The sequence below is a fragment of the Talpa europaea genome (genome assembly GCF_964194135.1).
Source record: "Talpa europaea genome assembly, chromosome: X".
NCBI classification, from domain to species: domain Eukaryota; kingdom Metazoa; phylum Chordata; class Mammalia; order Eulipotyphla; family Talpidae; genus Talpa; species Talpa europaea.
In genome coordinates, this window is record NC_140081.1 from 47,616,269 (window position 1) to 47,643,573 (window position 27,305).

The window sequence follows — 27,305 nt, forward strand, 5'->3', positions numbered from 1 at the left end:
AGAGGTCTGCTGGGCCATGTGGGTTGCTTCATGGCCAACAGGGAATTGAATGCGTGTTGCAGTGGTTGCAGATAGCTTGATAGCCTGTCTTTAACCCCTGTGCCTCCAAGGAGGCCCCTTTTGTTTCCTTTTCTAATAGAGATAGTTTGATATCTCTCATAGTTTCTTTTCTTTCCTGAATCCTATTTGTTTCTTTTCTTCCACTTCAATCATTTGTACATTGTGTGTTTTTCAGAATTCTTTCTTTTGCCAGTGTACATCTGCTTCATATGCTTTGCATATTTGTTCTCATTTCATTCAGCATCTCTTTTAGCATTTCTTTGAAATCCTCAGTCTCTTTTGTGAAGAACTCTTTGAGATCTGGAACCTGCCTTTCTTTCTCAGACTTCATCAAGCTTTTCTTTTGATTATTCTAAGATTTTTGTTAGGTCCTCAAATTCTGTGTCTTTTATTATGGAGATCTCTGTCTCTCATTCTTTCAGCTTTTCCATCTTGTGTTCAGAAGTCCCTTGATTCCTGTGCCTTGTGTATTGCCTTATTTTGGGTAACACTGTCTTTTGTTTTATTTCTTTAACTTGTGGGCAGGTGAGGAAGGGTGGGACGGTGGAGTCTGTAGACTTGGTGTCAGTAGGCTCGGTGTCAGTCTGCAGTCTTTTTAGAGGGCAAAGGCTTTTCCAGGTGGAGAGATTTACATTGCCTCTTCTCCCCTTTCTCCAGTGCAAGTTCTATTCACTGCTTCAAATGGCCCAAATTCCAGGGCTCAGCATCCTTGCTTCTTCACTCAGTGACCTGATCTGGTCTCTTTCTCATCTCCTAGTGGGGAGGTAGGAAGTGTCACTGCCATCCTTGCCAGTGGTAGCCAGATTGTCCCCAATTGAATCAATGTTTCTAGCATCCAAGTACTCTATATGTACAGTCTCTAGCTTGTTCTGTTAATTGGAATGTCTCCTACCCTTGTGGCCCTCCTGTTGCCCCTCACTGTTCTGCCCCCACAGTTAACTGCCAACCTCAGTGCAGTATATCTGTGTCCTGCTGCTGCTGGTGGACTGATAAAATTTCCTGTGAACAAAATTTAGTTTTTCCTAGTTGTACTCAGAAGTTCATAAAAACTTCCCTGTTTGGCCGTATGGTATGAGGAGTACATCTTTAACTTTTCTATGGTGATCATACCTCAGGAAAACCTCTGTCTTTTCTTTGTTTCATTTCAGAAAGAAGACAAATTGGCTCGTTTAGAGAAAGCTATCAATCCTTTGCTGGATGATGATGACCAAGTGGCATTTTCTTTCATTTTGGACAACATTGTCACCCAGAAAATGATGGCAGTTCCAGATGTAAGTGGTCTTCGTGCTAAATTTTGTGAGAATGAGACAAGGGAAATGACAATAGGGTGTTTGTGTAAATAAATCTTGGGGACTCTGGAAGAGATGGTATTTGTTAATTCAACCTGGTATATTGTTTTAGAAACCAACCTTTTTGTTGCTAGTGCGTTATGGAAATCAGAGACCTCAGGATGTCATGTAATCATGACATGTACTCCATGTCAGAGTTTGGATTCAGAGATTCTCTTAACAAATGGCAGTTTGATCATTACTGTGTGTTTGTTGCCTTTTGTTCCAGGGCTGTCTTGATTTTATGTACCATTTTTTTGAGTGAGCTTCACTTTGAGTTCTGAGTTGTTTCTTTTTGTTTGCTCTCCTATTACACAAATATATTGGATATGTGTAATGCTTTCATAATACCTACAAATGGAACTAAGCAGTAGGCATTGTACTTGTGAGTATAGACGGATCCCAACTCTATTACAGCATAGGAACCCTTAATGTAATTCATTGACCATTTAAGTCACATACAAAGTTTTGTATGATTATGTCTATCTGGGGTAAATGGGTTCTCCATAGGTTTTTTTCATTCTTACTGGATTAACCCAATGAAATTTGAGAATCTATGGTATGAAGAATAATTTCCATTTAATTTCTTATGCTTTCTTTATTCTAGTCTTGGCCATTTCATCACCCAGTTAATAAAAAGTTTGTTCCAGATTATTACAAAGTGATTGTCAGTCCAATGGATTTAGAAACTATACGTAAGGTCAGTCGTTTGATCTAAAATTTAGTCTTTCTGGTGTCAAGTAACCTTGTTTTATGTATCTGAGTCCCTGATTGTTTTAATCACAGAATATCTCCAAGCACAAATACCAGAGTCGGGAGAGCTTTCTAGATGATGTCAACCTAATTCTGGCCAACAGTGTTAAGTACAATGGTGGGTATTTCTCCTTATCCACCCTCTCTTTCCATCAGTCTGTCCATCTAACATCAGTTAGTATTATTAATATTTAAGTTCATATAACATCCTTGAGCAGTGATATAATCAGCAGGATCAGTCAAATGACTTAATTTGCCTTTTTAAAAAAACAGGCATATTTTAGTATGTATTTTCTATAAAGTTTGCAAATAATAGTGGAAAAAACAATGTGCATTTATTTTTTAAACTTTGGAAAGTGCAGGAAAATGAGATCAGAATAAAACTCAAAGGATGTTATTGTTTTGAACCATTACTGTTTTCTATAAGATGTGAAAGTTCATCTATACCCTAGGCCCTAAGGAAATATATGACTATAGACTATGGCAAGCTTCCACATAGCCTGGAGTTTTCGCTCAGTGTGTGAACTGATTGGATAAAATATGCCAGGTTCTGTGCTAGCTACTTAATCTATTTATAGAAAAGACATGATCACTGTCCTCAAATAATGCAAAGTCCAATTGATGGGAAAGTTAAAATGCAGCATGTCAAGGACTATATTAGAAGGATACACACACAAAGTGCACTAGAGAAGAGGAAGGAGCATCTTTACCTAAGGTTTAGGGAAGACTTCATAAACATTCTAATAAAGTTCCACTTTCGCTGACTCAACTGTTAATAAACATTGATTGAGCACCTAATGTGTGCTGCCATGGATAGATGCTACAAATATAAACCCAAATTAGATAGGGTCCCTGTCCCCAAATTGGTTATAGTTAGAGAAACAACAACAACAAAATTACAGTACTGAAATAGTGTGCTAGATGCATGCATCCAGTGCTGTAGGAACACAAACAGGATATCTAAATCAGTGAGATTAGAGAAAGCTTTCTGGGAGAAAGTTTTCTTAAGCTAAGAAAGAGTTCTAAAGGATTAGTGGAGCTTGCTAAGTAAAGAATAGGGAGGTAGAAATGTTGTAGACAGCAACAATATGTAAAGACACAGAGGCCTGAAATTACATTATAAGCTTAAGAAATAAGTTGCTGGGGTTGCAGTACATGTTATATGACTGATAATGCATAGAGAGGTAGATAGGAGTCAAATCCTAGAGGGCCTGTGTGCTATATGCCATACTTGAGTTTTTTAGCTTTGCCCTCATTAGGAAGACATTGGAGGAATTAAGCAGTGAAATGATAACCCCCTATAACTCCTTAAGCAAAACAAAAGAGAGAGCCAAGGACATTTGAGAGAATTGCTTAGCATACTAAGATCTCAAGGACATTTGAGAGAATTGCCTAGCATACTAAGATCTCAAATAAAAATATACATAATTGTATGGTTTTTCTCTAGCAATATCTAGCAGCCCAAGTAATGTGGCTGTGAGTTTGCCAGATAGGAGAAAGAACTGGAGGTAGGAAGTAAAGGTGGAAGAAAACCAGAAAGACAGATGAAGAAATGTATAATCTGGGCATAGAGAACAGAATGTTCAATGTGGAGGAATAGAAAATCAGGGGCAAGTTCAGAGGAACTATACTTGACTAGAACCTATATATTTCACTAAAGGAAGTGGTAGGAGATGAGTCTTACATTTTTGCTCCATTTCAATTGTACTAAAAGAATCTACTTTCTCCCTTGTGCTTTTCTTACTGCTCATCGGAAATTAGAGAGTGGAAATGACCTTTGTTAGGTCGGTTATCTCTTCATTATTGTCTTCTAAAAAGATCTAAAGCTGGTTAGTCAGAATTCTGGTAGTAGAAGTGTTGGTAGGCACAGAGATGCCTAAAAAATGATTATAGGAAGTAATAAGCACATTGTGGAGAGGCTGTTCTGTCTGGTGATGGCTGGCTGACTTTTAAAAAATACAGGGCAGATTTTCAAGTAGGATAATAAGAAAAGTCCTGAAGTCATTAATAGAAAAATTTGATAGATGGACAAATCACAGAAGACAAAAATTAAATAACTAATGAATAGGAATAAATATTTAAGTTGCACCTAGTAATTAAAAAAATACAAATTGAAACAGTTCCCTTTTTTCACCTGTCAGATGAACTCAGTTTCCTCCTAAATTGAAAGTACTCAGGGTTAGTGAGTCACAGATACTCTCACATTTTGCTATTAGCAATATAAAATTGTAAGACATTTCTGGAAAACTCTATGACAGCATTGAGAAAATAGATAAACAGACTTTCTAGTCAGGTGTAGTTGAATTTGAATATTGGTCCCATCACTTAATACCATTGTGACTTGGGCAAGCAACTTAGCCTCTGCTTTCCTAGCTGAAAAATAGAAATAATAATAGCACTCTCCTCAGAGGGCTGTTGTGAGGATTAAATAAAATAATGCACCTAAGTGCTTAGCATGTGGTAAGATAATTTTTCCTAATCAAAGATGTAGACAAAGATATTCATGATATTATTTGTATTATGAGAACTAACCCATATAGTTCATGTAAAAGGAATGATTAGTTACTATGCCATGTACGTAGTGGATATTTTTGTGTGTGTAATGAATTTTATGTAAAGATTTTTAAAATGACAAAAAATACAATATTAAGTGAGAAAAGCAGAACACAAAACTTTTATTCCAGTTCATACTAAAAAAAAAATTCTTCTAATTGAGGTAACTGGTCCATAATGTTGTTTGTTATGTAGAGGTATGGGATCCACCCCTACAAGTGGTGGTGTTACCACACCATACCCACCACCAAAATACTTGTAGTCCTTTACCATAGTCCAGTGTGCTCCCTCCCCACTTTTTTGTCTCCCCACTCCCTCCCACTCTGATAGCCTCAGTTCTACACTCAGTTCTACATTTAGATTTCTAGGACAGACATGTTATTGTTTTAGCTTTATTTGACTTTGCTTTGTATCCCACATGTAAGTGACATCATTTGGTTTGTCTTTCTCCTTATAATTTATTTCACTGAGCATAATCCCCTCCAGTTCCATTCATGTTGACACAAATAGCAAAAGTTTTATACTTTTCTTAGGCTGTGTAGTATTCCATTGTGTATGTGTACCATATCTTCCTCATCTGCTCATCTGTTTTGGGGCACTTAGTTTATTTCCATTGCTTGACTTATAAATAATGCTGATTCAAATGAACATAGATGTGCATATATTCATTTGGATTAGTGTTTATGTATTCTTCAGGTAGATACCTAGGAGTGGAATTCCTGGGTCATATTGTAAATCCATTTTTAATATTTTGAGAAACCTCAGTACCATAGGGACTGGACCAATCAACATTCCCACCAGTGGTATAGGAGGGGTCCTTATTCTCCATGTCCTCACCAATACTTGCTGTTACTGGTCTACTTTTTTGAAAAGATTATATGTGGGGGGAGAGGGGGAGGACTGCAAGGAACCATCAAACATGATAGCAATGGTTATTTCTGAGATGTGGGGTTTAGAATTGTCTTCATTTTCATCTTTTAAGTTTTCCATGTTTTCTTGTATTTTTAAAGAAAGATTTATTTTATAAATATAAGCATATAAGAGCTGGAGTGTAGGCCAGAGGTGTGGGGGGCAAAGTAGGGGGGTTGAGAGGATTCACCAGAGACAGAATGGGGAGCAGAATAGGCGTATTGACTAAAATACACTGCTGAGGGGAGCAGTGGATGAGACAGGAGAGGTCTGCTGTGCCATGTGGGTTAGCTCCCTGGCCGGGGATCGAACTTGTGCTGCGGTGGCTGCAGGTAGCTTCATAGTGCTGAGACTTAACCCCTTGTGACACCAGGTAGGCCCACGTTTTCTTGTGTTTATGTAAGGTAGGAAGCTCTTCCTAATAGACTCGTTCTTATTGAGCACCTATTGTGCCAAGCAAAAAGTCAAGTGAAGAAGGTAGGGAAGAAGTTCTAGGCAGAAAGCACAAAAGCAAAAAATAGATGAGACTGTCTTGGATAGGGAAGTGCAAATAGTTGTTTAACAAGAGTGCAGATTGCGAGCTGATTTTGTTGGTAAGAGATTAGTTTTTAAAGGTAGATGGGGCCAAATCATGAAGGCCTAGGATGTCATACTAAGCCTTAAAGTGGGGGGGAAGCCATATCAGTATTGTAGTAATATCATTCTGGAAGTTATATGAAGAATAAATAGGAGAGGAATGAGATAAGGAGACCAGTAAAGAGACGTTTGAACAGTCCAAGTTTAAAAATATTGAGGTCGTCAACTGACGTAAGTAGCAATAAGAATGGAAAGATGGGGATATGTTGTAGAGCTATTGAGGAAGTAGAATTTGATTATCATCATAAAATGGTTACAAGTTGGGTGAATGTGTAAAGGACAAAGTGGACTCAAGATGATGCCAAATGTTCATATGTTCTTGGTAAGAACATTACTTGGTACAAAGTTATAGAGGACTGTAAATGTTCATTCCCTTTGAGTAATTTTAACTGTAGGGAGAACTCTGTACAGGTTTGCAAAAGTATATGTACAAATGTACACGTTATTATAAACATGGAAATTTTTGAATATTCAACAATATCCAGGCAATTGGTTAAATAAGTTATGACAGATCTATATGATGGTATACGGTTTAGCTATCAGAATGGTAGATGGTAGATTAATAAATGAGGTGGGGCCTTCCTGGTGGAGCAAGGGGTTAAGCATCAGCACTATGAAGCAGTCCTCAACTACTGCAGCACTAGTTCGATCCCTGCCAGGGAGGTGACCCGCATGGTGCAGCAGGCCTCTCCTGTCTCTCCTTCTGCTCCCCTCAGCAGTGTATTTCAGTAGATCTGCCTGTTCTGCTCCCCACTCTCTCTGGTGAATCCTCTTACCCCTCACACCTCTGGGCCACACCCCAGCTCCTATATGCATAAAGAAAGAAATCTTTAAAAAAAAATAAATGAGGTGTATTTGTATGTGCTGATATAAAAACTTATGCATGATATATTGTTAAAAACTCAATTATTCAACAGTATATATTGAAGGGGTTGCCAATTCAGAGTCTATGAATTGACTACCTAGTAGTCCTATACTTTGGTATACTGCTACATGTTGTCTTAGTTTTTAAAATATGGGGGCTGATTAGGGAAAAAAACTAAAGCTAAGAGATGCTTGCTATATATTGGAAGACAACAATTAATGGGTCTGTAAGTTTTCTTGATGTCAGAGAGAGCGAGAACACAAAAACTGGATAGATGCAGTTTTTAGGAAAGTAGAATATTAGAATTGAAACTTTCAGAGGTTTCAGTTTTAGTACAGGCAACATTCTGAATATGGGCTTGGATGGATATGTTTGACTGGAGCAGAGGCGCAAACCTTTGCTGTGAAGGTTTGCAAGGAGTTTCAATGGGTGGGTAGTACATGTGACCACTCACTACAGTAAACCAACATGATGAGGAGGGATTTGGAGCCAAGAGGAATTTGAGCCAGGTGTGAAAGTCCTTGGTGAATGTGTGTGGGTTAATAATGATGGTGAATAAAGATAATGAGGAGCGATCGCAAATTCAAATGGCTTATAAGGGACAAGCAAGTAATATGTAAATGTGTGTAATGGGCTACATGTGGATTGTAGTAAACTGGAAGAGTACATATTCCATGTAAAAGGGCATATACTCTAACTTCATTGGATTGTTGTCCTAAGAAGATGTGTTTCTAGTGTTACTAGGTATCTTAATTTTTCAAAAGAAGCTGAAAGTCTGAACTTTTTTCTGTCTGTGACAGTTCCTGATTTTTACATATGTGCAAATAGTTTTTAAAAATTAGGGGCCTCCCCGGTGGCTCAGCCGTTGAGCGCTGGGTTGCGAAGCTGCCCGCGGCCTCTGCGGCACTGGTTCGATCCCCGGCTGCTCTCCGGCCACCAGAGGAGGGTCCCACATGGCACGCAGACCTCTCCTGCTGCCCGCTGCTCCCCTCGGCAGTGTACTTCGGTCCTTCTGCCTGCTCTGCTCCCCGCTCTGGCTCTGGTGAATTTTCTCACCCTCCCGCGCTTCTGACTGTACCCAGTGCATCTATAAACAAAACAAACAAACAAATATATAAATAAATAAATAAAACATGCCTCTATTAAAAAAAAATTAAATATTAACTAATCAATACAAAATAAAAATCAAAATCAACAAGCAACTATAAACCAGAGACACACTATGGGGTGGGGGGAGAGGCGGGGAAAGGAAGGACTAGAGTCAGAATAAGGGGAGAGGTGCAACTGTATGGGGAATATAACCAAAACGAAAATGCATACATTGTGCAAAGATGAAAAATAATGTAAGAATTATATAAAATAAAATATTTAAATTAAAAAAATTAATCTGTAGGCTAAGTAAAAGTATCTCTCTGCAGGCCAAATATGGCTCCCAGGCAACTGGTTTTCAAAACTTTGGCCTAGTAGAGAATCAGTCTCAAAGTGGGAGGGATTTTTTTTTAATTTATATACTTTTTACATCATTGTTCATTCTCCTCTCAGGTATAATCCCCATAAAATTACCACCATGAAGACACCTATGACCCATTACCATAGACTCTTGTGCTTTTCCCTCTCCTGTTTCGTTTTTTTTTTTTAAGATTTATTTATGCATACAAGAACTGGGGTACAGGCCAGAGGTGCAGGGGGTGAGAGGATTCACCAGAGACAGAGTGGGGAACAGAACAGGCAGATTGACAGAAATAGACTGCTGAGGGGAGCAGTGGGGGAGTCAGGAAAGGTCTGCTCGCTATGTGGGTTGCTCCCTGGCCGGGGATTGAGCTCATGCTGTAGTGGCTGCAGATAGCTTCATAGGTTGTGTCTTAACCCCTTGCACCACCAGAGAGGCCCCTTCCCTCTCCTGTTTTGATCCCTCTCCCTCCCCAGCTGAATGTCATCAATTTGTAGTGTGCCTGCTAGTTTGTCTTATTTTTTTCCTGATCCCTTATTTGGTTTCCACATGTGCTGCTATAAGTGAAACCATCTGATATTTTTCTCTTTCCTTCTGACTTATTTCATTGAGCATAATCCCTTCCAGCTCCATCCATGTTGCTGCAAATGGCATGAGTTTATTGATATTTTTTGATTGTTGAATAGTATTCCATTGTGTACATATACCACTTTTTTTTGATCCAATCATCTGTTTTGGGGCACTAAGGTTTGTTTCCATAGCTTAGCTATTGTAAATAGTGCTGCAGTAAACATAGGAGTGCGGGAATCCTTTCGAATTAATGTTTTTGCGACCTTTGGGTACATTGCTAGGAGTGGAATTGCTGGGTCATATGGTCGTTCCATTTTTAATAGTTTGAGAGTCCTCCACACAGCTTTCCATAGTGGTTGGACCATTTTGCATTCCCACCAGCAGTGTAGGAGGGTTCCTTTTACTCCACTTCTTAGACAGCATTGTTTGTTGTCAGTTTTTTTTAATATGTGCCATTCTCACTGGTGTGAGTTATCTCATTGTGGTTTTGATTTGCATTTCCCTGGTTATAAGTGATGTTGAACATTTTTTCATATACCTGTTGACCATTTGCATTTCCTCTTTGGAGAAGTGTCTTTTTTAGTTCTTCTGTCCATTTTTTCACTGGATTGTTTGCTTTGTTTTTGTTGAGTCCTGTGAGCTCTTTGTAGATCTTTGTCATCAGTCCCTTATCAGTTGTATGGAGTTCAAAAATTTTCTCCCAGTGAGTATGGTGTCTCTTTGTTTTGGTTATTGTCTCCTTTGCTGTGCAGAAGCTTTTTAGTTTGATGTAATCCCAGCTGTTTATCTTTCCTTTACTTTCTTTGCTTCAGGGGATGAGTCTTTAAAGATATTTCTGAGATGTATGTTGTCGAGTGTTTTGCCTATGTTTTCTTCTATATATTTTATGGTTTCAGAGCCTATATTCAAGTATTTTATCCATTTTGAGTTGGTTTTTGTGCATGGTTTGAGGTAGTAATATATTCTTTGCATGGGATGGTCCAGTTTCCCCAGCACCACTTACTGAACAGGTTGTCCTTGTTCCATTGGATATTCTTTACTGCTTTGTCATAGATTAGTTGTTCATATATATATATATATGACTTCATTTCTGGCTTTTCAATTCAATTCCATTGGTTTGTATGTCCATTTTTGTTTCAGTACCATGCTGTTTTAATTACTATGGTTTTGTAGTATAGTTTGAAGTCTGGGAGTGTGATACCACCATTCTCCTTTTCAGTCAGGAGAGCTTTGGCTATTTTAGTTTTTTTTTTTTTTTTGTGATTCCATATGAATTTTAGCATTGTTTGTTCTATTTTTTTGAAGAGTGCCATTGAGATTTTTATCAGGATTGCCTTGGTATTTCTTTTAACAATGTTTTATAATTTTTTTATACGTCTTTCACCTCCTTTGTTAGGCTTATTCCCTGGTATTTAATTTTTTTGGTACAATTATAAATGGGATTTTTTAAAAAAAAATTATTTATACAAGAACCAGGGTACAGGCCAGATGCGCAGGAGGGTGAGAGGATTCACCAGAGACAGAGCGGGGAATAGAACAGGCAGACTGACGAAATACAATGCTGAGGGGAGCAGCGGGTGAGACAGGAGAGGTCTGCTTCGCCATGTGGGATTCTCGTCAGCTGGCCAGGATCAAACCTGCGCTGCAGAGGCTGCGGACAGCCCCACAGTGAGGCGCTCAACAGTCTGCGCCACCAGGGAGGCCCTATAAATAGAATTTAAAAAGAAAATTTCTTCTTATTCAGATTGATCATTTTCATATAGGAAGGGTACTGATTTTTGTGTTTTGATTTTGTATCCTCCTACTTTGTTAAACTCGTTGATTATTGTAATTAGTTTTTCTGTAGAGTTTTTAGGGTTCTCTGTGTACATTATATCATCTGCAAGTAGTGATAGTTTTACTGCTTCTTTCCCTATTTGGATTCCTTGTATGTCTTTTCTTGTCTTACTGTTCTGACTAGACTTCCAGTATTAATATTGAAAAGTAGTGTTGAGAGTGGACATCCTTGTCTTGTTCCAGGTCTTAAAGGGAAAGCTTTCAGCTTTTTACCATTAATTTGGAATGATAATGGCTTTGGGTTTGTCATATATGGCTTTTATTATATTAAGGTATGTTCCTTCTATTCCAAGAATTTGGAGAGCCTTCATCATAAATGGATGCTGAACTTTGTCAAATGCTTTCTCAGCATCTATTGACATGATCATAATGGTTTTTATTTTTTTGTTGCTGTTTTGAATTTCACAGTAGGAGGGATTTTTTTATCCCAGGAAAAGTAAATAATTTGGTAGCAGTGATGGACAACATAGAAGGCTGACTTTCTCCCTCATCCCTCCCTTAACCAGTATGTGAGAATATTTTAAACTTTTGATAGGAATGTAAGGGTTAGTGAAGTCATATGATACGAAGTATGACATCTTTTGTATTAGAAAAACATCCATCGTGTAGTTGAGTCGTTGAAGGTACATAAGAGATGTTTCCTAATATCAGGTATTATACACAAAATAATACTTTTTGTTTAAAGCTTTATTGGTTTGCCAGATATGAACCTGCTGCTGCTCTTGTTTGTTTTGTTTTTTTTTAAATATTTATTTATTTATTTATTTGTTTGTTTATTTATTTATACAAGCACTGGGTACAGTCAGAAGCACGGGAGGGTGAGAGGATTCACCAGAACAGAGCGGGAACAGAGCAGGCAGACTGACGAAGTACACTGCTGAGGGGAGCAGCGGGCGGCAGAAGAGGTCTGTGCGCCACGTGGGACCCTCGCCCGGTGGCTGGGAATCGAACCGGCGCTGCAGAGGCTGAGGGCAGCTTCGCAACCCAGCACTCAACCGCTGCGCCACCAGGGAGGCCCTGTTTTGTTTGTTTTTGAGGGCTCTGAAGTTGGTGCTTTTTTTGAAAAAGATTTATTTATTTATGCATACAAGAGCTGGTGTACAGGCCAGAGATGCAGGGGGTGAGAGGATTCACTAGAGACAGAGTGGGGAACAGAACAGGCAGATTGACTGAGTTACACTGCTGAGGGGAGCAGCGGGCAAGTCGGGAGAGGTCTGCTGCGCCATGTGGGTTGCTCCGTGGCTGTCTGGGGATCGAATTCAGTGCTGCAGAAGTTGCTGATAACTTCATACGTTGCGTCTTAGAACCCCTTGCGCCACCAGGAAGCCCTGAGATTTGCTTTTCTTAATTAAAGTTGTGGGTTGTTTGGGCCTCCCCGGTGGTGCAGAGGTTGAGCGCTGGGTTGCGAAGCTGCCCGCAGCCTCTGCAGCACCGGTTCGATCCCCGGCTGCTCCCCGGCCACTAGAGGAGGGTCCCACATGGCGCGCAGACCTCTCCTGCTGCCCACTGCTCCCCTCAGCAGTGTACTTCGGTCCTTCTGCCTGCTCTGCTCCCCGCTCTGGCTCTGGTGAATTCTCTCACCCTCCCTCGCTTATGACTATACCCTGCTTGTATAAATAAATAAAAATCTTTAAAAAAAAAAAAATAAAGTTGTGGGTTGTTTACATGTCTGTATAACTTTGGGGTTACATTTTTACTCCTTGTATACATACTTCACTCAGCAAAGTTCATGTGGAATTTGTTCCCTAATTTAAAATTTTTATTTCAAAAAATTTTACTAACCAAAACTAGTAGAGTGATATCTTGAGGATTATTTTGACTCCTTTCATGTTTTCCATGCATAATATATTATATGTAAGCATGTTTCCATAGCATTTTATGTTTCTTATTTGACTTGTCCCATGTTAGCACAAGTATAGCCCATGAGCTGCTACATTGCATATAACCAGAGCACCAAGGTTAGGGTCATTCGATAAAAGTGGAAGATATGTTAACATTCTATATAAAACTGTAACTGGAAGTATGCAGTTGGGAATTCAATCTTGTACTTAAGTGGTAGCGATGGACTATACACTAACACACCCTCATGCCTTCCGTCTCCCACACAGGTAATGGTTCAGTCTCACAGCTTCTGTTCATGTTTAAGTAACATTTGAAAAGAATGGTAGTAGGGAAACCTATAAACTTGGAACTATTTGTTGTAGTCTCAACAGGTACAACATTTCATGTCAGTTAAAGTCATACAGATAAATTCCTTCTGAAAAACACCCCAAACTTTTTGTTAGTCTTAACAAAGTCAAGGATATAAGTAGTTGGCAGAAGTTTTAATACTTAATGTTTTATTGAATTTGAAATGAACTGCATAGTCTGTACCAATAGGTAAAACCGAACTATTCATGATGAGATCCCTTTACCCAAAGAATTTCTTAGTTATTCCTCTACTGCTCTTTAAACCAGAATTTGTTTGTAAGAATCATCTTCAGGGTGAACCAAGGATAGGTCAAGCATCTATCTCTCGTCTCTGAAGAGAATAAAATCTCCCTCAATCTTTCAGCCTCTTGCTGCCATTCTTTTTCTTTCTCTTCATAACCAGCTGTGAGATTGAATCAGTACCTGTATGGGAGACAGAAAGCATGAGGGTGTGTTATTAGTGTATAGTCCATCACTACAACTTAAGTACAAGATTGAATTCCCAACTGCATACTTCCAGTTGCAGTTTTATATGTGGTAAATATACATTAAAATGTGCTGTTTTAACCCTTTTAAAGTGTATAATTCAGTGACATTAAGTACATTCACAGTTTCGATAAACCATCACCACTGTCCATTTCCAGAACTTTTTAATCCTCCCAAACTGAAACTCTGTATCCATTCAGCAAAACCCCGTTCTCCCATTCCAATCTCTATTCTACTTTCTGTTTATATATTTGCCTATTCTGGGTACCTCATGTAAGAATCATGCAGTACATAGGATATTTGTTCTCTTATGTCTGCCTTAATTCATTTAGCATAATGTTTTCAAGGTTCATATGAATATGTAACATATCTCTTCTATCCTTGACTGCCATCCAGCTCTCATTTAGCTTTTATCTGGCTTCTATGCTGCAACATACCAAATCAACAGGATCATATAATTGCCTGATACAGTGGTCACTTTTCATTTCTTGATCTCATCCCGGTATTTTACATCATTGACTGTTCTTCCCTTAAAACTATATTATGATTGACTTCATAACAACTTTCAGCTCTACTTTTCCTCTTACCTCTTAGACAGTTCCTTTTCAGTTATTCTCCTTTGCTGGAATGTTTTTGTGCCTATTCCTTTAACTTTAGCTACCACCTCTTTCCCATCTACTACCACTCTCACTATTCTGGGCAGAGGTCTAGATTCCCAACCACTTGCTGATCATTTCCTCTAGGATGTCCCAGTGTAACTTTAAACATTTCTCAAGTTGAACATATTCTCTCTCCTTACTATCCTTTTCTATTCTGACTTTACCCCCTCTGTCCTTTACTTGATTCGTTCCTTTATTGTTTCAAAGCTGGGTTTAGTGGGGTGCTAGCATCACCCAGTAGCTACATTAGAAACTTTGAAGTTATTTTATTTTTTTCCTTAAATAAATCTTCAACCTCTAATATCTCACAAAAGTCGTCATTATATTTTGCCTAGATTATTACAGTAGTTATTTGGTCAATAACCCTGCTTTCTAGTGTTATCTCATTCTACTTATCATTTAGATTCCTGTCAGATAGACCTAAAAAAAAATCACTTATTATGAATACAATACAATACAGGAATATTTAAAGTTAAAAATTAAAACTCTGCTTACCCTCCCACTCCTATCTCCCATAGTTTCATTCTCCAGGGGTAACCATTTAGTGTGTATATATATCCTTCCATTTTTTTTCTGTACTTGTACAAAACATATGTAATAATTACACATCAATAATTTTTCATTTTGTGTAAAAATTGCCATTTCTACACTTGTCTGATTTCCTGTTTGCTCATGAATATATACTAATTTCACTTTTTTAAACTTGCATTTTGAAATAGTCTTGAGAAATTTAAAAATAGTACAAAGAGTTCTGTTTGCCCTTCACCCCCAACTTCCTCCAATAGTGACATATAACTGTAGTACAGTATCAAAACCAGGAAAGTGAGGACCTCCCTGGTGGCCTAGGGGTTAAGTCTCCTACAGCCTGAGTTTAATCCCTGGCCAGGGAGCAAACCCACATATGACACAGCAGACCTCTCCTGTCTGGCCCACTTCTCCCCTTAGCGGTGTATTTCAGTAAATCTGCCTGTTCTGCCCCCTACTCTTGCTCTTGTCTCTGGTGAATTTTCTCACCCCCCTCCTCCACTTCTGGCCTATACCCCAGTTCTTCTGCAGACACACAAAAGAAAACAAAACAAAACAAAACAGAAAGCTGATATTGGTACACTATCATTACCTAGATTATAGATCTTACTCAGTTTGTGCTTTCTTTTAAAAAAAAAATCTATTTTCATTTGTGTATATGTATATAGTTTCATGTAATCGTATGCCATCATGTAAACACCACAAGTCAAGTATACGAACTATTCTTATCACCAGAAAAGAGCCCCTTGATGCCTCTTTGTATCTGCACCCTCCCCCTCACCCACTGCTGTCCTTGTTGCCTGGCAACCACTTATCTGTTCTCTGTCTTTAGTTTTGACATTTGAGCATGTTATATAAAGAATAATGCAGTATTTTTGAGATTGACTTTTTTTACTGAGCATAATTCTCTTGAGATCCATCCAAATTATTGTATATATCAGTAGTCATTTTAAAAAATTGTTGGCTATTGTTCTGTTGTACCAGAGTTTGTTCAATCATTCATTCTTTAAAGGACATTCAGATTTCCAGTGTTCTGCTATTATAAATAAGCAGCTGTGAACATTGTGTACAGGGTTTGTATGAATGTAAATTTTTGCATCTCTGGGATAAATGCCCAAGAGTATGATGGTAAATATAAGTTTTGTAAGAAACTGCCATACTCCTTTCCAGAGTCCCTATAACATTTTACATTTACACCAGCAATGTATGAATGATCCAGTTTTTCAGCAACCTTTAGTGTTACCACTTCTTATTTTAGCTGTTCTACTTCATTGTGGTTTTATTTTGCATTTCCCTAATAGCTATTGATGTTAAAACATTTTTCATGTGCTTATTTGCTATCTGTTTATTTTCTTTGGTGATGTATCTGTCCATTTCTCTGCTTCAGTTTTAATTGTTTTCTTATTAATGAGTTTTGAAGGTTCTTTATAAATTCCAGGTATGTGTCCTTTATTAGACATGACTTAAAAAGATTTTCTGCCAGTGTCTTTTAACAGTGTCTTAACAATGTCTTTGGAAGAATAGAAATGTTTACTTTTTTTTTTTTTTAAAGGAGGGAAATATATATTTTTTTAATTTATTTATTTATACATGCACTGGGTACAGTCAGAAACGCGGGAGGGTGAGAGAATTCACCAGAGCCAGAGCCGGGAGCAGAACAGGCAAAAGGACCGAAGTACACTGCTGAGGGGAGCAGCGGGCGGCAGGAGAGGTCTGCACGCCATGTGGGACCCTCCTCCGGTGGCCGGGGAGCAGCCGGGGATCGAACCAGCGCTGCAGAGGCCGCGGGCAGCTTCGCCACCCAGCGCTCAACCGCTGCGCCACCGGGGAGGCCCAGAAATGTTTACTTTTGATGAAGTCCAATTTTCCAATTTTTTCTCTTATGGGTGTGTTTCTGGTATATTTTTTTTTTTAAAGATTTATTTATTTATACAACACTGGGTACAGTCAGAAGCACAAGAGGGTGAGAGGATTCACCAGAGCCAGAGCGGGGAACAGAACTGGCAGACTGATGAAATACACTGCTGAGGGGAACAGCAGGCACGGCAGGAGAGGACTGCGCACCATGCGGGACCCTCGCCGGTGGCAGGGATCGAACTGGCGCTGCAGAGGCTGCAGGCAGCTCTCAGCCCAGCACTCAACCACTGTGCCACCAGGGGAGGCCCTCTGGTATAGTTTTAAGAAGTATTTGCTTAACCCAAGGTCACAAATGTTCCCTGTTACATTTTCCTTGAAAAGTTTATAGATATAATGTTTTACATTTAAGTTCATGTTCCATTTTTTTATTTTCATTTTTTTTAAAGATTTATTTATTTATGCATACAAGATCTGGGGTACAGGCCAGAGGTGTGGGGGTTGAGAGGATTCACCAGAGACAGAACAGGGAACAGAACAGGCAGATCCACCGAAGTACACTGCTGAGGGGAGCAGCGGGCGAGCCAGGAGAGGTCTGCTGCGCCATGAGGGTTGCTCCCTTGCGGGCCGGGGATCAAACTCGCGCTGCAGAAGCTGTAGACAGCTTCGCAGGCTGTGTCTTAACCCCTTGCGCCACCAGGGAGACCCACATGTTCCATTTTTAATTAGCTCCTATGTATGGTATAAAGTTTAGGTTGAGGTTTATGTTTTTGTTTTGTTTTGTTCTTGGCTGTGCCCACTTCCATTGTCATTTGTTGAGAAGACTATCCTTCCCCCATTGAATTGCTTTGAGTATCTTGGTCACAAATGAGTTGAGTGTGTGGATATATACCCAGGGGGAGGGTTTGTTCCATTGATCTGTGTGTCTGTCTAGTATATTATCATGATTCTATAGCCATAGAGTAAGTCTGATAATCAGATTTCTATCACTTCATTCTTTTTCAAAATTGTTTTCTTATTCTTTTGCCGTTCTATGTAAGTTTTAAAAGAATCTTGTCTATAAGACAAGTCTTGCCGGGATTATCAAGGGATTGAATTAAACCTATAGATCAATTTGGGGAGAATGGCACCTTTACTGATCCTATCTTCATGTTGGTACATAGACAGCACTCATTTTTTTTAAATGTCAAGGTATTCCGTAGCATAGATCTATGTATCTTGATTGATTTAACCATTTTCTATTGAAGGGCATTTAAGGTATTTACATAATGCTGGTTTGCAAGTAGTTTTCATTATTTTTATTTATCATACAATTGTGTGCTCATGGGAGCATTTCTTCTTTTTTTCCCTCATATATTTTTTAATGTGATATATATAAAACATCATTGTTCATTCTTATACAATGTTTGCTTTCTCCTCAGGTGTAGTCCCCAGAGAATTCCCATCGCCATAGTACCTTGTGCTCTTCCCTCCCCTGTTTTTTTTTTTTTTTTTGAAAAATTTATTTATGCATACAAGAACTGGGGTACAGGCCTGAGGTGTGGGGGGTGAGAGGATTCACCAGAGACAGAGGGGAAACAGAACAGGCAGATTGACTGAAATACACTGCTGAGGGGAGCAGCGGGCAAGTCAAGAGGTCTGCTGCGCCATGTGGGGAGCTCCCTGGCCAGGGATCGAACTTATGCAGCAGTGGCTGCGGACATCTTCATAGGCTGCGTCTTTATCCCTTGTGCCACCAGGGAGGCCCTTCCCTCCCCTGTTTTGATCCCTCTCCCTAACCCTTCCCAGCTGAATGTCTCTATAGTTGCCTGCCAATATCTTTTGATATTATTTTTTCCCCTGATCCCTTATTTGGGTCCCCTATATTTCTCCTATAAGTGAAACCATCCAATATTTTTCTTTTTTCTTTTGACTTATTTCACTGAGCATAATCCTTTCTAGCTCCATCCATGGTACTGTGAATGTCATGAGTTTGTCTTTTTTGATTATTGAATAGTATTCCATTATGTAGCTATATCACATCTTCTTGATCCAGTCATCTATTTGGGGGCATTTGGGTTGTTTCCATATTTCACCTATTATAAATAATATTGTAATAAACATAGGCGTGCAGGTATCCTTTTGAATTAATGTGTTTGTGTCCTATGGGTAGATTCCTAGGAATGGAATTGCTGGGTCCTATGGTAGCTCCATTTTTAGTAGTTTGAGGAACCACCACACAGCTTTCCATAGTGGTTGGACCATTTTGCATTCCCACCAGCAGTGTAGGAGAGTTCCTTTTTCTCCACATGCTCGCCAACATTTGTTGCTGAGTTTTTTAATATGTGCTATTCTCACTGGTGTAAGGTGGTATCTCATTGTGATTTTGATTTGTAGTTCCCTAATTATAAGTGATGTTGAACATTTTTTTTAAGATTTATTTATTTATACAAGCATTGGGTACAGTCAGAAGCGTGGGAGGGCGAAAGAATTCACCAGAGCCAGAGTGGGGAGCAGAACAGGCCGAAGGACTGAAGTACACTGCTGAGGGGAGCAGCAAGCGCGGCAGGACTGGTCTGTCGCGCCCTGTGGGACCCTCGACAGCAGCCGGGGATCGAACCGGCGCTGCAGAGACTGCCGGCAGCTTCGCAGCCCAGTGCTCAACCACTGCGCCACCAGGGGAGGCCCGATGTTGAACATTTTTTTAAGATGTATTTATGCATACAAGAACTGGGGTACAAGCCAGAGGTGTGGGGGGGGGGCGTGAGAAGATTCACCAGAGACAAAGTGGGGAACAGAATGGGCAGATTGACTGAAATATACTGCTGAGGAGAGCAATGGGTGAGACAGAGGTCTGCCATGCCATGTGGATATCTCCCTGGCCAGGGATCGAACTCATGCTACAGTGGCTGCAGATAGCATCATAGGTTGTGTCTTAACCCCTTGTGCCACCAGGGAGGCCGTGAACATTTTTTGATATGCCTATTGGCCATTTGCATTTCCTCTTTAGAGAAGTGTCTTTTTAGCTCTTGTGCCCACTTTTTTTTTTTTAAGATTTATTTATTTATGTGTTCAAGAACTGGGGTACAGACCAGAGGTGTGGGAGGTGAGAGGATTCACCAGAGACAGAGTGGGGAACAGAACAAGCAGATCTACTGAAATACACTGCTGACGGGAGCAGCGGGTGAGACCAGAGAGATCTCCTGTGCCATGTGGGTTAGCTCCCTGGCTGGGGATCGAACTTGTGCTGCAGTGGCTGCGGCTAGCTTCATAGTGTGACACTTAACCCCTTGCGCCACCAGGGAGGCCCTCTTGTGCCCACTTTTGGACTGGATTATTTACTTTCTTTTTGCTTGTAGATCTTTATGCTTAGTCCTTTATCAGTTGTATGGAGTGCAAAAACTAGGGGGCAGGGGGGAAGGAAGAAAAAAAAAACCTGCCCTCCGCACTTCCATCCCCTCTCTTGGTGTGTGTACTTCCAACTGCCAGCAACGGCCGGATATGGGCCAGACTTTCCAGCGCCATCCATTTTCGGGCCTAGTTGATGGGGGAGGTGAGTTGTTACATACTCCTTAGCAGATTCCATAGCCACTGCCCTGCTTCATGGGAGCATTTCTTTAGGAAAATTTTTAAATATCTTTTTAAAGATTTATTTTTATTTATACAAGAGCTGGGGTACAGACAGTTGCGCGAGGGTGAGAGGATTCACCAGAGATAGACTGGGGAGCAGGACAGGCAGACGGACCGAAGGCACCGCTGAGGAGAGCAGCAGGCAAGACAGGAGAGGTCTGCCTCGCCATGTGGGATTCACCCTGGCCGGCCGGGAATCAAACCAGCGCTGCGGAGGCTGCAGACAGCTTCACAGCACAGCACTCAACCCGCTGCGCCACCAGGGAGACCCTCTTTAGGAAATTTTGATAGATGTCCTGAAATGGTGCTCTAAAATATGTTGTGTGTGTTTATAGTATAAGTAACAGTGAAGGAGAATACCTGTTTCCCTGTACCCTCTCCAACACTGGGAATTAATCAGTATTTTTAAATCTTTGACAGGTAAATTATTTCTGTAAAAATCAAGTATTGTAACAGACCAAATTTATGAAAACCCACATGTTCATTAGAACAAAAAGCAAACCAGGACCTCCCTGGTGGCGCAAGGGGTTAAGATGCAACCTATGGGGCTGTCCACAGCCACTGCAGCATGTGTTTGATCCACAGCCGGCCAGGGAGCAGCCCTCATGGCACAGCAGACCTCTACTGACTCGCCTGCTGCTCCCCTCAGTCAATCTGCCTGTTCTGTTCCCTGCTCTGTCTCTGGTGACTCCTCTCACCCTCCACCCCCCCATACCTCTGGCCTATACCCCAGCTCTTGTATGCATAAATAAATAAATAAATCTTTTTTTTTTTAAAGCAAACCATATGGAATTGTAAAAGTAAAAAGGGAAAATCTCCCTATCTTAGCCCTCTTCCCATCCCATTCTCCAGAGTAGCCAGTGTCAGGTTGGTATGTAACATTCTGGACCTTTTCTAAATATACCGTATACATTTTCTTTTTTTACAAATGAAATCATGTATTTACCTTCCACTTTATTATATTTTCTTTTTTCATCTGACTGTGTTATGGACAATTTTTCATTATATGAGTATGTAAGTGATCTTGTTTTAGTAAAATCTGTTTAGACAAATTGTATGTATTTTTCTTTATCACATTCATCCTATGTGACTCAAAGAGCAAAACAGATGAATGTCATCTTGAATGTGTCTGGGGGAAAAAACTATTTCCATTTTGTTTTTAAAAATACTCTAGCTGAAGTAGAGGGAGATTGCCCAGTGTTGTCATTTGACATTTCATTTCGATGAAAATATTACTTTATTGCTCAAGTTTTCCTTAAATTTGAAAGGAAATAAGCTTATGATAACCGTAACTTATTAACCCTCTTTTCTTATAGTACTGTATTGTGCTAGTAGATAGTGATATAGCAATCTGGCATTAGCATCTCATTGAAAGTCCTGTACCTTAGCTTACCTATTGTAAATAGTGCTGCAATAAACATAGGGGTACGGGATCAAGAAGATGTATATATACACAATGGAATATTACTCAGCAATCAAAAAAGATAAACTCCTGTAATTTGCAGCAACATGGATGGATCTAGAAGGGATCATGTTCAGTGGAGTAAGCCAGAAAGAAAAATACTGGATGGTTTCACTTATGGGAGGAATGTAGAGTGTCCAAATAAGGGATCAGGAAAAAAAATAGTAATTATAATAAGGTAAAAATCAAAATCAATAGGCAACTATAAACCAGAGACATTCTGCAGCAGGGGAGAAGGGAGTAGGATCAAAACAGGTGGGAAGAGCACATGGGACTATGGTGATGGTACATGGGTGAATTGGTGGTGGGAATTTCATGGGGACTATAACCGAGATGAGAAAGCATACATTGTAAAAAAAAAATGAAGAATGATGTAAAAAATATATAAAATAAAATAGAGAAAAAGGTCCTGTACCTGTGGTGAGTGAGGTAGTATAATATATCAGTAAGCAAATAAACATCAGAAATGCTAAGTCTACAACAAAGGCCACATTTTAAAATAGTCACTTGGGAAAATGGATTATTTATTAAAATAAAGGAGACACAGGAAAACAAGCTTTCAGCACTGCAGTTTCTATAGTGTATTTTCAAAACAATTCTGTGGTGCCAAGAGAGATAAAACAAAACCTTACCATAAAGGAATTAAATCATGTTAACTTTCCCCATGTTTGCTCTTTGTAAGCCATTATAGTTAGTATCACTTAGATTTGGGCAGAGTATAAAAAGAAAAGTGGACACAATTGTAGTGACCTGAATCTAATGATTGTTGTAAGCTTCATGAGGGTAGGAACTGTGTCTGTCTTATAGTCTTAGTACTTAGGATAATGATTGTCACATAGTAGACACTTGGTAATTATCAAATAAATGAAAGGTCAAAGATGGAGATACAGCATCAGGAAAGAACGGTGTTATAGAAGCCACAGCATTTGAATATAAAGTGAATGTCAGTTACAAATATAATAGTTCTTCTAGGGTCAAGTCTAAAAAATGTTCACTGGATTTGACAGTTAGCATGTCACTGTTGACTTAATGAGAATAATTTAAATGAAGTGTTCCTTAACACATTTTCTGACATAGTTGCTTCTTTTTCTACAGTCACTTATTGATATTTTTAATTTGCATGTGTGTATTTTCCATGAGGTCATGAAGGGCATCAAGGCCAAGGATCTGTTGTTCTGTTTTGTTTTTTTATTTTTCATCTTTGCACACAAGAGTCTGGCACTGTACCTGGCTCATAATACATACTTAAAAATGAAGAGTCAAGGCCTCCCTGGTGGTACAGGGATTAAAGTCTCAGTGCTATTAAGCTGTTGCCAGCCACTGCAGTATGAGTTCTATCCTTGGCCGGGGAGCTAAACCACATGTGGCACAGCAGACCTCTCCTGTCTTGCCTGCTGCTCCCCTTTGCAGTGCATTTCAGCAGATTTGCCTGTTTTGCTCCCCACTTTGTCTCTGGTGAATCTTCTACCCCCCACACACACCTCTGGCCTACACCCCAGTTCTTCTATGCAAAAATAAATTTAAAAAGTAAATCTTTAAGACAAAATGAAGAGTCAAGCCTTGTTATAAGTTTTATTCTGTAGGAAAAATTGTTTGGAGGTATTCATATTGTTATTTTTCTAACTATTGTAGAGATAAGGAGATGTTTAGCCAATGAGTATTTAGCCAAGACTATATATAAAGTTACTGAATAGAATAGTGGTTCATTTGGGAAAAAAGAAACATTTTCAGGTTTTGAGGGACTGTATCAGATAGGTCCTGAACATAAATCCTACCCTTGCCCAGTGAGATTTATAACCCCAGATCCTCTCTGGATAGTTTCTAGCTGCTTGAGTTTCTAGTCCGTTCAGAGTTTGATGAATCAAACCTTTTGTCTTGAAAACTAAATACCTTAATTTGCATTTGATTCACATATTACATGTGAAGAACCTACCTACTGCCTGAAAGATTAGATTCACTTCTCTTTTCACCTTTCTAGACCTAGTTTGAGATAAAATATCTAAAAGAATTGAGGGTACCTAAGCTCATCTCTTTGGGATCTGTGAAGTATGCATAGTTGAATTTAGTATTTCTATTTCCTTTTAAGATTTCAGTATGCAGATATTTTTTTTTATTTTTTAATCTGGCACTGATTTTTTTCTGTTTCTAAAAAAATTATTTTTATTTATGCATACTAGAATAGTGTCTAGGTCAGAGGTGCAGTGGTGGTGAGAGGATTCACCAGAGACAGAGTGGGTTGCAGAACAGGCAGATCTACTGAAATACACTGCTGAGGGGAGCAGCGGGTGAGACAGGAGAGGTCTGCTGCGCCATTTGTGTTAGCTCCCTGGCCTGGGATCAAATACATGCTTCAGTGGCTGTCAATAACTTGATAGCACTGAAACTTTAATCCCTGCACCACCAGGGAGGCCCCCTGACACTGACTATTTTTTCCAAAAGCTTCCTAGTGCTACTGAGATTTTATTTTTTAATTTTACTGATTCACATTGGAATACATGCACATTCCTTGTATCATTCACTGTCAAAAAGGAATTTATGCTTATTTTGGCAGAGTGCATTTTCTTAAGAGGAAGGTTATTTCTAGTATTTGTGGAAAGGTCCTCAAAGGAAATGTGAGCCTAGCAGGTTCAGAAACTACCTTCTCACCTTGGTTATGCCAGACCAACTTATCTGGCATTTTTTTTTCTGAAATCTTTTGAATACTAACACTTGATTAGCCTCTCTGACTAGGACCATGAAGTTTTTAACTTTCCTTCTCCTCACATCACTAAAGAGGTAAATTAATTTAGAAACAATAGAAGGAGTTATCTTGATTTCATTGAAATATCAGCTTTTCAAATTTGTCATTGGAATTACCACTGTTTAGGGGCATTTGGATTTTACGTTTCTGTAGGCTTATTTGAAGTGATGCAAAGTATAAGTTAGTATATTTCTCTGATGAGACTTGTAGTTTCTTTGCCATGATTTAATGAGAGGAGAAGAAAGCAAAATATATTCAGAAAAACATTTCTTTTTTTTTTTTAAGATTTATTTATTTATGCATACAAGAGCTGGGTTACAGGCCAGAGGTTGGGGGTGGGGGTGGTGAGAGGATTCACCAGAGACAGAGTGGGAAACAGAACAGGCAGATTGACTGACGTACACTGCAGAGGGGAACAGCAGGCGAGGGCGAGTCAGGAGAGGTCTGCTGCGCCATATGGGTTGCTCCCTGGCTGGCCGGGGGATTGAACTCGTGCTGCAGTGGCTGCAGATAACTTCATAGGTTGCATCTTAACCCCTTGCGCCACCAGGGAGGCCCCCGCATTTCTTTTTTTTAATTAATGAGTAGCTTATTCTACTGGGCACACTGATAATTCACAGGTAGCCTCATCTCATATTTACTTTTTAGTCATTCTGGAAATTACTCTTTAAAAACTAATTATAATTTTCTGTCTAGTGACCCTTTAGGGACTGGGAAATCAACACCCGGTTTCTGCCTGATCTTTTTTTCCCCCCACAATAGCCCTAGCGCTTTTATTGCTCTCACAGAGACCCTGCTATTTTTGTATATCTCTTTGCTGGTCTCCTCTTTTTTTCCTAGGCTGTGAAACCTAACACTGTTCATCCTACTTTTAGTAAGTTCCTGATTGCTGCAGAATAGAGAGCAGTATTTTTAGTTTTATGGAGGTGAGTGGTTATGGACTCCTTTGAGAGACAGATGAAAAAACTTGGCTCTTCTACCCAGAAAAATATATGTTACACATAGAATTTTGTTTACCTTCAGGATGTTCATGAATCTTTTCTCATTATCACCCTATTCAAGAATCCCTGGTATAGTAAGGGATAAAAAGTATCTGAGTATTATCCTTTTTGGGTGGTGGTAACAGTGGTTTGCCACCTCCATCTCCATCTTTCATTAAAAGTATTTCAATGCTGCTTTACATGTAGTGGAGTAACACAGTTAAATAGCAGAATCCCTTGTAACTCTTGAACATGGATTGCCAAAACTAAGAGCAGACATAAATGGTAATATTGAACTAGACAATATTATGTGAGGATCAGCTATATAGTTATAAAGTCTTTTTCTAGTGATGAAAACTTCAAAGAGCTTTCTGAGCAACTTTCAGATATGCAGTACAGTGTTAACTGTAGTCACCATTCTGTATATTACATCCCCATGACTATTCTATAACTAGAAGTGTGCCTCTGACCCTACTTCACCTGCTTTGCCCACTCTCCATACCTTGTGTCTTGCAACCACCAATCTGTTCTCTGTATCTATGAGCTTTTTTTTCTTTTTTAAAGATGACTTATGTAAGTGAGATCTTATGGTATTTGTCTTTTCTCTGTCTGACTTATTTCACTTAGCATTAATGCCCTCAAGGTCCATCCATATTGTCTCAAATAGCAGGATTTCATTATGTTTTATGGCTGAATGTGTGTGTGTGTGTGTGTGTGTGACATTTTCTTTATCTGTTCATTCTTCAGTGAGCATTTAGGTTGTTTCTATATCTTGGCTATTGTAAGTAATGCTGCAGTGACCATGACAGTGCATATATCTTTCTGAATTAGTGTTTCATATTCTTTGGATGCATACCTGGAAGTGGGATTACTGGATCATATTTTAATTTTTTGAGGAACCTCCATACTGTCTCCTTTAGTGACTGCATCAATTTGCTTTCCCATCTACAATGCACAAGGGTTGCATTTTCTCCACATCTTGCCATATTTGTTATTTCTTGTCTTTTATTTTTTTTGGTTATGTCTCTGTGTTTTGGTTATGTCTCTGGTTTATGGTTGCTTGTTGATTTTGAATTTTTCTTTAATATAATTAGTCTTTTTCCTGGTCCCTTGTTTAGTTTTTCTAAATTCCTGCTGTGAGTGTCTCAGAAGTTTTTAATAGGTAGAAAAGGGAAAAGATAGGTACTTGGTAAACAGATATCCAGTAAATTACAGTAGGGAAGGAGGTTATTTTATTCTTTTTATTCTGCTCATCAATGATCTCAGCGAGGAAGATGGGAGAGAGGGAGTGCCTCTACAAGGTCCCAAAGAACTAGAGGCATAAGTCACTCCAATCTACTTTATCTGAGGTGCAGTCTCTTAAGACCCATATAAAAAGGCAGAAGGTAGCTATATGTATTCGATTTGCTTCTGGACCTTTTCCAGAGCCTTTCTGTCCCGCTGTCACTGACAAATGATGAAAAGGCAAGCAAAGACCAAGGCCACACCCACGACAGCCCCTTCGAATTTTCAGAATAAATGTTGTTCCATCAGAGCTGAGCAGCAGCTTTTGAACTCATTCCTCTTAGATGAACTGCATGTGATTTTTTTCCACATACCCTATAGAGCCACATTCGGGTAGTTTTAACCTGGAAACTAAAACACACAGCACATTCTTCTGCCACCACAAACTCCTCTGCCAGCCAACATGGCAAATTTTAGGTGCTCACTGACAGCTTCTCCTCCTGCACGGGAGCCTCTGCCTGGCAAAGCTTTAAGGTGAAAGTACAGAGCAACCAGCAGAGGTGTTGGCCCAGGGGGAGGCCATGCCTCCCCACACCCGCAGGCATGGAGTGTTCAG

General features: G+C 39.4%; 1 protein-coding gene and 1 pseudogene across 2 annotated transcripts in view; one reads left to right on the forward strand and one right to left on the reverse strand.

The window, feature by feature from the left end:
• Nucleotides 1–27,305, forward strand: part of TAF1 (TATA-box binding protein associated factor 1) — a gene marked incomplete at both ends in the record, with an annotated part of 99,917 nt that overhangs the window by 52,459 nt on the left and 20,153 nt on the right. The window contains 3 exon segments of the mRNA XM_084259212.1: nucleotides 1,209–1,331; nucleotides 1,996–2,088; nucleotides 2,175–2,259. Of these exon segments, the coding sequence (XP_084115338.1) occupies nucleotides 1,209–1,331; nucleotides 1,996–2,088; nucleotides 2,175–2,259 (301 nt within the window).
• LOC311186902 (protein JTB-like) lies at nucleotides 26,855–27,294 on the reverse strand (annotated as a pseudogene). Its single transcript has one exon. The product of its transcript is annotated as a protein JTB-like (transcript).